Here is a 12247-nt window from a genome sequence, read left to right as displayed (position 1 = left end):
TCGAAATTAATCAGTCGAACGATTTTTGGGAGAAAGTTTGAAGAGGCAACCGAGAGTTTTATCGTGCCCGATATTGGAACGCGATATCTATCGGCCGATCGGCCACCATGATAATCCAAAATTACAGCCTCGTGGACGCACTTCCGATTCATGATTGCGTAAATCGATACGACACGAGATCGTAAATATATTTCGTTGGTAAAGGAAACGATGCTCGGTTATTGGAACGATTGTTTAATAAAACGTGGATGCACGATTATCTCGACAGAGGCGACGATGCCATCGATCGTGCGCCAGTTTATTTAGCGTATCGATACATTGTATATTCGCGGCCGTCGGGAATAAGGGGTTGCCGCGCTTACGTCGAAATTACACGTTCGAGTACCAGTAAATTATTCCTCATCATCGACGTCGAAAGAGGCTACGTTCTCTTTACACCTGCGTCACGCATCGCTTATTCGTGCGCTGGATCATCGATAAACCATACTTAAGGTTTTTTCCACGAACCATTTCTCGGCCCGCTCGCGCTTACACACACTCGAAAACCAGCTTCGTACCGCTTCGAGCGTCTTCCAATTAAAACATACGTTATAATTATCCGGCTATCACGATCGACCGTATTTTCTCTCTTCGCTGGATTTCGATTTTATTTCTCAATTACTCGCCTTTCTTTCTCTGTCTCTGGTGAAATACGTAATTTACGTATAGGAAGCCTCGCGCGGAGAATTAGTCGACAACGATTCTTTTCACTCTTGGAGGGGTTGATTCGCGACTGTTATCGAATCGTTAACCGATTGAAATAAGGTAAAGTTTTTTCTCGTATAAAATATTTCGTTAATATATTCTTATCTATATATTTCAAACCATATTAGATTTTGTTCAAGTCTATCAAAATTGCATATTAATAAGATTCTAACGCTAAAATAGAACATTTGAAAAGAATAAATTAAAATAATTTAAAAAAAAAACCTGTAATGTCATCATTCTAACAATATTGTAATAGATATTTAAAAATATCTACGTTGATGAATCATTCACAAAATCCATTAACCAAAAAATGGATTTACTCACCATTCTCACGATAAACGGTCTATATATCGATGGAGGTTAAGCGTCAAAGTAAAGGGACGAACCGTTCTCTCAGGATTATCTCGGCGGTGGTTGACGGTGCCGCGGGGGTGAAAGCGGGCTTTTAAAAGGTTCCGATGGGAAACCCAGCAGGGCGTGAATGGCTCGAGACGCGTTCCGAGGAGCCGGAACATTCCGTGAGAGACGAATTGGCGAAACGAGGAGGAGAGACGTGGCAGGAATAAAGGCAGCGCGACACACTCGTGAGGGAAGGAGGGAGGCTCCCTGGGTGTAGACCCCAGAGCGTGCTACGGGGCGCACACGCACGCCGCCACGCATGTGTCACGGCCTCGAGGTGTACCACCCGTCCTCCTCCTCCTTCTCCTCCTCTTCCTCCTCCTTCTCCACCTCCTGCTCCTACACCCGTCTCTTTATTCACGAAAGTTCGGTTTACCTCGTTCCCTTCCGGGTCTGTCTCTGCCCTTTTTTTTCTCGTCTATTTTTGCCCCAGCAGCTTCTCTCTTTCGGGGCGTGCTTGGACTGGGTGCCTCTCGGAGAGAAGAGAGGGGGCTGTTTCTCTGGTGGAAATAGAGAAACATCGGTGCTCTTTAAACTAATTACGGCGGACGTGTGTCGATTTAATTAGAAGAATCCGCTTATGGCAATATCTCGGGATACGACGTTCATGTTGTACTTGTCCACGTTTGTGCAGGGTTGTTGTTGGGGTTTTTTTTTTTTTATCGAAAGTGGTCCCGACGGCTTGGTCCGCAAATAAAAAAAATGAAAAGTCGCGCATACGAATGGCGTGGAATCGTACGGGTGATCCGCGCCCGTCCAATTTCCAGCGCCGGGACGCTATTTAGGTATATCCATAGGCGATAAATTATCGGGTGAAATTTGTAGCCGGCACGTCCACGGGGCGTCGAAATATCTTATGACTATTTAGCGCGACGTGGAATCCCGTTTTTCGTAAACATGTCCGCGCCACGAAAGATACGGTCGTTTTATATAAAAAACGGTGGCGACGTACCCATCCTCCGTTTCTCTCCCCCCTTTCGAGATTTCTTCTTCTTTTTCTTCTTCTTCTTCTTCTTCACCGTAGCGAAAACAAAAGGGAGGGAAGAAAATCGTGCGTGTGAAAATAATGTTTTCGTTGATCCTCGTTTATCACGTGGGCGACACGCACCGTCCGATTTCGACACACGAATTCTACGAATAGAAAGATTCTACGTGAGCGAACCTCTTTTCCTTCGTTTTTCCTTCTCCCCCTTCCTTCCTTTTCACACGAAGGAGAACGATATTTATTTTCGATCGTTTCGTTTCCAAAAAGTCTAAAATATATTTTTATAGTTTTTTTCTTTTTTCTTTTTTTTTTTTTTTTTTTAATTCGCAATGTTTCGTGTGGGTAGTTTTTCTTGTCGTGAAAAATTTTATGCGCTTAACTTAAGTTTTTTTTTCGATCGCAACCTTAGTGAATTTGATACGAAAATTTGTATCTACCAGAAAATATATCGAATTGTATAGATATAGATATTTGAATATATTTGAAAGGAGGAGTAGATGAAAATGGTTGTTTTAAATAAAAAAAATTGCGAAAGTAAGGGAATAAGAAAATTAAAAGGGCGAAGATTTTATTTATCAATGCTACGATAGACCTCTGCCTCCTTTCTCTCCATTCTTCTGAGCCTCGTTCTCTCGAAATAACTCCACGCCCTTGCCGTATTAATTACCAGGATTCATTTCATCCTCATTTACCGCGAGCTAATTTACCGCGGAGAAGCACGCCGCGATATATGTACGCGATCCTTCCCTCGTGAGCACTCCACGAGAGAGATCGACGACGTACGCTGCCTTTGGGAAGCGATTAATCGCGGGATCGCGCCACCGTTGCCTCCCCTCCTTACGACAGAATTTCGTTTACAGAGTTGGAATAAACGGAGAGGAAGTGGTAGTACACGTGAGACTTTCGGGTATTTTGGAATCTGGAACGATTAATTTATTGAAGATTTAGAAAGAGAAAATTATTAAGCTTAAGTTGCGTTCGAATATATATTGTGCATATATATATCTGTCTAAGTTTTCGAGCTCAATTTTCTAAAAAAAAAAAAAAAATGGCGCCTCATATTGAAAAAATTGTATTCCATAATCTAATTTAAGTTAATTACGCTCAATTCTCTCCGTGTAGATAATTTGTAAATATTATATCTTACACGTGATTATCTAAATAGCCACAACTCCGTGAATTATATCCTATAACTTATCATCAATGTTATCCAAGAACATTCATAAGGATTCCATGCAAAAATGACAGGTTACTCTCTGGCCAATCGTATGATTATTCAAATGGAAGTCCCAGTGCACTTAAGAGTAAGCTGGATGGAGAGTCCTTCTCGAGTAGACATCTCCACTTGAAAAGTTATGAAGAAACTAGGTGAGGTATAGCTGCTCGGAATTATTATATATGTGATTATTATTATGTAAATCAGTCTGCACATGCGTAATTAAATAATCAATTGGCATGTTTATTATTATCGTCGACAATTCTATCTCAATTTTGCATTTATTTGTCACATTTTTTTTTCCAGCGCGTGCAACAGGTATAATCAACGAGATAGACTTTTTTTATTCTTGTTTAGCGATTCTATATTGTAGGAATTATTAATTTTAATTAAATAGTTACCATGACGTTAATATCTTGTTCTCCTTACGTGATATAGATCTCGTTTCTTTTTTCAAGCCAAAAGTATAAGGAACTTGTTCAATTAAATATACATTATATACCTTTATATTTTTTTTCGATTATGTATGGATAAATGTTTATATTAATTATCGATATTATTACAAATCTTCCAACTTAGATCAATAGATCGTTCACTTTTCATAGAAATATCTTTCCTCCTTTTTACAATATGTATTCGTTATTAACCTTTTATTCAATTTCAGATTTTAAATTTTTGAATCCGTTAAAATATCGAGGCATGCTCTCTTTTCATTTATCTACTTAAGAAACACGAAAATACTAGCTCAACAGAAAATGACAGCTAATGAAAGACGAAAAGAAAATTTAAAGAAATTTATGGTGTATTTTTTGGGTATGAAATTACACGCTTCGCTGAGTTTCCAAGAGCGGTTCTTACCGAACTTAGCCGATGACTCCCGAATATACTCGCGAATATAACCGAATACAACCGCGAAAAGAAATCGAACAATAACAAATAAATACTCCAATTTCAAATATTGTGTAGTTTATTTTTATTTTATTTATCTATTGTTGTTAGTGTACTGATACCGTACAATAAGGCAATAATCTTTCATGTTACATAAACATAGAATATTTTTATGCCCGTGTACAACAATTATATACGAAAACGGTATACGCGACAAGATATTTGCTATCTTTAGTCTCCACAAGCTCATCGTTGCGCTGATATCGTTTGAACAAATGAGGGTATTTTTATTCGGTAAAAAGGGGTCGGAAGCATTTCTTACCGCATTAGCATGCAACGAGTATAATTTTCGTGCGATATTTGATCGTTTATAAAAGTGCAAACACGGCTCGTTGATGTACGAAGGTTGATCCCGACAATTTGACTTATTCGAGCGGCGAGACGATAAATTTCCATTTAATTTATTCGGTCTCGAAACGCTCGAGTGGCATTCACGGTATACACGGCTGTCATTATACGAAATTACGTGACAATTATTGCTATCGGGGAACCCTGATCACGAGGGGACATCGATGTCGCGCTACATAATTCCAGTTACGAGAAACGTGTACGTTGAAAACTTCGATCGAAGATTTTTTATTTTTCTTTTCTTTTCTTTTCTTTTTTCTTTCAAGTGAATTATAACTTATTTTTATTTCACCTCTTCTCAGTCTCCTCGCGTCGACGGTAACTTTTTAAGAAGTTAATTGTCGTGTGTCATCTGTTGTTTAATAACGACAGATACCGCTACTCGATCCTCGATTATCGTCCATTAAAGTAACACGGAATTGCTATCGAGTTATCGAGCACGCATTTATAATCGGATCCGCGACGATAAGCTTGTATCACCTGGCTTTCGAAATTACCGTCATTACCGCCATTAACCCTTTGCTCTAGAATTATTTTTAAACCCGATACTCGACTTTACAACTCTGTAATTTATTTCCGTGTATATATATACACATTTTATTCGTGCTTTGGACATTTTTTACGCGCATTGATACACGGTGTTAACTAAATACCTGTTGACGGAAACGAGAACGAGACGAGGTAATATGAATCATCCTGGTCTGGTAACATGAGTCACGGACAAAAAAGGTTGGAGGATACGTGAAGGATTTTATATCATGTTGTATGCAATATTAAAAAAAAAACGATTTTATTGCCATATAATTTGTTTATGTATAATTTTTTGATACATCTGGTAATCAACACTCGAGCATGATTATCTATAATTCATTAGATGTTAGCGGATAATGTTTCGAAATTCATTTTTTTTAATGTTAATTCAATTAAATTTCTTATCTCGCTGATTATCTTATTATTATTATGTGTTTGAGTCACTTGAAGTTTCATTGACAAGATCTCTTATCTATGCTTTCGTCAAAAGCATCATTAATCGAGTCATTATCGAACAATCGATGATGTGTTTTACAATATTTATTCACGTCGATCGTTTTTTTTTAGGAAAATTTTTTTGAAAATTTTGTTTGTATATATATATATATATATCTTTTTTATTAAATCTTTTATGTAAGAATAAATATTTTTCATTATTTTGTTTTTTCTTGAAATTGATTAATATTTTCACTTCTCTTCTTATGAATTATAGATTCTATTTCTAAAAAGTTCATCAACTTTTTCATAATTTTTTTTCGCTTTCTTACACTTTCTTTAAAATATATTTATATTTTATATTTAAAAATACATAAAAGCAGGATACATTTTCATTATTTCATTACAAAATATGCCAATTTTCAAATTTAATTTCAACTTATCCCATAAATCGATATTCGATTTCCACAATAGAAATCCTGTCGCATTTTTCTATCGTTCCTTAAAAATTTATAATATCCGATAAACTCGACATTGACAAAAAAAAAATTGAAAATTTTTCAGCTGCTGGTGAGCGGCGGGCAGCCAACAACGGCGACGTCGCCGGCGATGTCGTCGGGGGGTGCCCTGAGTCCTGGCGCCCTCTCACCGTCGTCGACGGCGACGACGACCGGCGCCGCGGCGGCAGCCGCCTCCGGTGGGGCGAGCACCCCTGTGGCGGGTGCCACGGGACCCGGTTGCTGCGAGAACGGCAGGCCCATGATGACCGATCCAGTCACCGGCCAATCTGTGTGCAGTTGTCAGTACGACAGCGCGGCAAGGCTAGCTTTGGGAGCGTATCCAAGGCTAGCACCGACCGCGACCTCCTACTCGTCGTATCCCACGCCGACACCCTCCACCACTGACCAAGGACCCTATCCTAGCATTGGAATGGACAGCTCCGCGTTCTACCCTCCTTTGGTGAGTAGCTCTCCTTAAGTATTTATCACTGGACTGGTTTTTTATTTTTTTTTTCTTTCCTTCTCCTTCCTTCCTTCCTTATTTCCTTCTGTTTCCATGCAAGAAGGTCGCCGGGTTAATTGTTCGAAGGCAATTAACGGCGTTTACACAACAAACGATGAATTATTCATAGTATATTATTTAAATAAATTATTATCGTTTGTGGGAATATTTTGACGAGTTGATGGGGATTCGAATATCTTGGATGAAAGAGAATTGTAAGGTTTCGAAGTTGGCTCGAAATTACTTCCCAAGATTGCAATCAAGATATCAAAGCATAAAAAAAGTCATATTGCATTTGAAAAAATAAATATTACGGAACGAATAAATTAGTCCAAATAGCGCGTTCCATGGCTAATCGGAAGACTTACGACCACTATGTATTTATAAACGCGATCATTAAACGGTTTATTAGCTTCATTTCGAAATAGAAAAGCAGATGTATCCGCCCGCATTTGCAATATGTTTTGTAACGTTTCACGGATGAGATATACGCGGTTATCGTAGGCTCAGATTGATCGAGGCGTCGTGCTAGGCGTGCCGGACGATTATTACTCCTGTTGCCCGAACTCAAGACGGATTAGCGTTCGGCCCTGCCACGAATTAGCTTGGAATCCACGGTAATAGAAGCCACGAGAAATCCATACGTGTCTGTTCGAAGTCACGCTTCCCAGCCACGCTCCGTCGCCGTCTGCGTCGAATTATTCACGCGCGGCTGTCGAGAGCAGAGCGATAATCTCGTTTAAGTTTCGGTTCGCGGAAGACGCGTCTCTCTACCTCCTAACGAGGGCTCCGTGATGGATTCGCGGTTATATATTTCGTGGAGCGAATTTCGCTCACATTTCGCTTGAGAATCTTGTGAAACACGCGTTTCTCGTCGCAGACACGCACCGAGCTCCTTTTCATCGCGTGGAAAAAACACCGGCTAAGAATAAGTTTCCGAACAGAGTCACGTGACACTATGTGGAGAAAGAGAGAGAGAGATGGCGCTCGCGTGCCTGTGGACGAAAGTGTCGGGTAATTAAGTCACCGCGGACATTGAAATTACATCGAATCGGTATCGCGTGCGAAAGGAATGGGTAGGCGGAGACGAGAAACGTTCAAGTTCGTTGTAAAACTTGTTCAGGGTGAGAAGGATTGACATGGTGAGACTTTGTACATGTGTTTAACCCATGGAATGCAGAGGATTCGTAAGGTACAGGTTATGATGTTATTTCTCGAGCAACGAGTTGATAATTAGTATTTTATCGGATATTTTCTGAAGCATTTCTTATCGTATATGGATATTTGAATCCAGTGAAACGAGTAATTTTGTATTGGAAAAATACATCATAAATTTCTTCTCGAATGCTTGAGTTCTCTTTCTCTTTCGCTGTCATTTTCTACGGTCTTTCTACGGACAAAAAATGAAACGAGTCTCGAAGTTTCGTCTTTTTTGTAGATATACTCATAGTTAATGTAGTTAGTTTCATATATGTTTAAACTTCCAGTTACAATAAAATATTTCTCGTTGTTGTTTTAATGAAAACGTAGTTTAAAATTAATGAAAATTCCAATTTTATAATATAATGTGTAATTTTCGAATTGATGATTATCGAACGATGTTACGTGAACGAATGAAGTGTTTTTGAACATAAGGAAAAAATCAAGCGGCAATTGTAACGAGATCACGCGTGTTGAGAAAAAACTGTTTGCGCGTAATCATGATATCAATGATAGGACTGATAAAACGCGCGATTGACGTAGACGTGTAGAAATAGTCGATTGTATCAACGTTTCGGCCAATTTATATCTGCACTCGAGCGTGGATACTCACTACAGGGAGGTAGGAACGATAAAAAGATTGCTGTGGAAAACACGCTCGCCACACCAGATGTTGCGAGTCCATTTGAAGCGACTTCGACTGGGCGCGAGTTTCAACTGGAAAAGGAACAGAGAGAGAGAGCTGATAATTAAATTCTGCATTTATTCTCAGCTCCTTTTTATTCATGGAGACCTCGTTTCGAACGATAAGATGCATTAATCCCACAAGAGAGTGAAAGGTCAAACCGAGGCAAACCCGTATCAAATGTTAGGATATCGTGTAGAGAAAATTTTTTTTATCATACGAAACACGCGTTTCCTGTAGCGTGTATCGAGTATAAAGGTATGTTTTCTTTTCTTTTTCATATAACGAATTATTGCATCGAAATATTTTGAGAATAGTGGTCGGTTTATTAATATTATTATTATTATTTCGAATATATATATATATATATATATGGAAATTCTCCAAAATGAGGAGTGGCTAATTAAATTTAAATTTATCGTCATAATTATATTAATTGGTTGTTCGGACGAAATCATGGAACAATCAATTTTTCCTCCCTCTCCTATTAATCAATTGAGACTGATGATTGTATAAAAACAATTTAACCTTCTATGGAACCGTATTTGGAATCATTTATAATTTTATTACTCAAGTGCCACGAGATATTTAAATCTTTGTATGCAATAAAAATTGAAATTAAAATAAGTTCGACTATCATATCTCGATTTCAACACGGAAGCGAGATTCCACGATTCGGAAATAGCTGTTTCCATGACAAAAATGCTCGTTTCTTATCTCAACAGCCTTTCCTCGATTTAATTAACGGAATACAACCGAGATATAAATAGGTGATGAAATAGATAGAGATAGATAGATAGCAAGGTGTTTAACCAAGTATCGAAGTACAATACCGCCTTTTTTAACGATTCTGGATTTATTCGATTCATTCGAAAAATTTTTATTTTTTTAAAATCATGGATATTTTGCTCAAAATAATCGATCAGAATCGATATTGAATTTCGTTCGACACTTTTAAAAATTGGTGGAAATAAAGAATGCTTTATATATATATATATATATATATATATACGTTACACATTCGAATTCTTCTTCCTTTGACTGTATGAAGTGAAGCGAGTAATTTCACATCGAAACAATACGTCGTAAATTTTTTTTAAATCCACTTAAGTCCAGTTTCTCTTCGTCTTTCGCTAGCTGTCATTCTCTACAATTGTCGTTACGTAAGCTAGAATTTCACGTCTCTAGCGAGAAAAAACTATAGTTAAAAATGTGTCGATACTCGTGGCGTTCGAGTTTATAACGAATTTCCACCCCAAGCGCGAGACCGAATCGCATTCAGCCAATCAGCGACGCGTGTCCTCCGATAACCGGGCCACCTTTCATTGGTCGAAATTACACGACCGTTTTATACCTCGACAAATGGAACGAATCGGATGGAATCGCAGATAACGAGCAATTTCTATCCCCCATCACGTACACCACGATCTGCCGCGACGTTCAAATTTTTGTTTCGTACTTTATATTACGATCGTGTATCGATTATGAGCGACACCGATCGTCGAGCCAGAGAATTATCGTCGTGACTCCATCTAGCGGCTGATAATGTGCGCGTGTCGTTACACGGTTTCGTTCTTTCGATGTTCTTATCTGCACAACCGCAAATGCTAACCGCGGTCTTTTGATCTTTGCCGCACAATCAGTCCAAGTCAGAACTGATAACGGAAGATAGTATCGCTTCCAAGCTTATCTCATCTCGTTGAAAAGTAAAAATGATTGTTAGATTTCTTCAAAGAGGGTTGCGTTTCTATGATGATTTCATATTTGGTTTGGTTGATTGTAAGGTATCACGCGGGTAGTAAGTGAAATCTAAGGTCAATTGTTATTTGTGCGTTATATAAGATAAAGCATTTATATATAAGAAAAGTATTTATGTATTTTCTTGGACAATGAGGAATTATATATAAAATTTGAAATAGCAATTCAAAATTTTATATTTTTGATAATTATTATATAATTATTATATAAAAATTCATTATATTAATATTATTATAATAATTATTAATAATCATATTAAATCGAATAAATAATAGTGAATTAATAATCTTATTAATTAAAATTAATATAATTTTTCCAATATTTCAAACATATTTAAAATAATAATAAGACAATTCCTAATTTTCTTAACATTGTAAGAAAATTTTATAGAATTTTATTTTCATAATGCATGATAGATTATAGACGATTATGTGCGTTAATACAATTTCTTTCTTCTCTCTCTCTCTCTCTCTCTTGTAATCATTTAGTCAGAGAGTGTCGACAAATTAATTTAGATCGACGTTTTATTGGCAATGGGAGGGAGTGGAACGCGAGGAATGCGGATTTAAACGGTCGGGGTGTGATTTCTGCTATTTCACAGTTCGTTTCACGGACCACAGCGTTTCAACGGATGTTAATTGCTCCCTGGATATTTCTCGACACAACGTACGCCGATTATGTCACTGTTCCTTGTTAATGCTATTCACAAATTGCCGATTAAAGGAACGTTATCGTACGATAATGTACCTCGACTTGATGAAAAATTTCACCCGATTTGTACCTGAAAATTAGTCGAAAGAGGAAACGAAGAGAGGCAGGAAGCAAAAGTAGTAGCACTGCAACGAACCTACTTATAGACCTCGATATGGACTGGTTCCGCTGCGTTTGGTGTCGTCCAGGTCTTTGCTGTTTTCTGTTAATTAAATTGAATTGCGTATTAGCCTCACTTTGAAGGTACGTAAGAAAACAGAGAAAATACGAGGTTTCGTAATGTGTAATGTATACAGGATATTTAACTATGTGGAAAAATTTAAAACGTGATTCTTTAGAATAAAGAAAGAAAATAATCAAGAAAAAAAATCGTCTCTGAGATTTTGTACTCAATGACAATTAAAAAGCGATACAAATTTTTGGAAATTTAATTTTTTATATCAAAAATAAAGACAATTAAAAATCAATGAAAAACTTTATTAACAACAAGAAAAAGAGAATCTTATACTTATAATATATGCAAATATTAATTAAGATAAATATTATCATTACAACGCAATAAATCAAATTTCAAGATACTTTATAGATCAAAATAATCTAAGATATTTCTAATAAAAAAAAAAAAAAAAAAGAAAAAAAATTTCAGCAATTTTTCCAAACCTGGTTATCAGCTCGAAATTTCACTTTTGCCGCAGACCATATATAATAGAGAGATTTACGCGTTCCAATGGCTCGAAAGAATATTTCTTCCTTATCTCTGTACCAACGTTGTCGTGTGATCCCACGCGATCGTTCGAATAAATGGAAATATCGAAAGCTTGCCCCGTCTCTCCTTGGGGTACGGTTGCATCCGCTCGAATCTGCTCGGTCGCATGTCTGCTGGATGAAAGAGCGCGGTCGCGGCATTCCGATCCGCGATATCACGAAATGCGTTACTTTACGGCTCATTGATAAGCGTAACACACGTAGCACTCTTAATCGCGGACCGTTTACGCTCTTATAATTGGCAGTTACGCGCGGCTCGCATGCGATACAATGTGCCTACACGGTTCTTGGCTCTGTGAAACGCGTGTTTCGCGCTACGCTCGCTCTGCTAATGTATGTAAACGCGTATCCGCGTAAATACACGCCTGTTTCCCGCCGATCTTTATTTCCCTTCTATTCGTTATGGCTGAAACCTCGTCGCTCGTGTAACAATACTGCACGAGCTAGACGAGCAGTTCGAATTGATTTAGGATGCTTGAGAGAGAGAGAGAGAGAGAGAGAGAGAGAGAGAGAGAGA

At 37.9% G+C, this 12247-nt stretch overlaps 1 protein-coding gene across 3 annotated transcripts in view; it reads left to right on the top strand.

Annotated features, from left to right (window-relative positions):
- LOC122710626 (homeobox protein caupolican-like) overlaps nt 1-12247 on the top strand; it is a 91590-nt gene that overhangs the window by 38605 nt on the left and 40738 nt on the right. For all 3 annotated transcript variants that reach the window (XM_043928593.1, XM_043928595.1, XM_043928594.1), the window contains exon 2: nt 6174-6569. In XM_043928593.1, coding sequence (XP_043784528.1) covers nt 6174-6569 — 396 coding nt within the window. The remainder of the gene's footprint in view (nt 1-6173; nt 6570-12247) is intronic.

This window comes from Apis laboriosa, unplaced genomic scaffold (genome assembly GCF_014066325.1).
Source record: "Apis laboriosa isolate Shangri-la unplaced genomic scaffold, ASM1406632v1 scaffold14_cov150, whole genome shotgun sequence".
Classification (NCBI taxonomy): Eukaryota; Metazoa; Arthropoda; class Insecta; order Hymenoptera; family Apidae; genus Apis; species Apis laboriosa.
The sequence above is the reverse complement of the archived record's forward strand: the minus strand, read 5'-3'. Positions and strand labels throughout refer to the sequence as shown.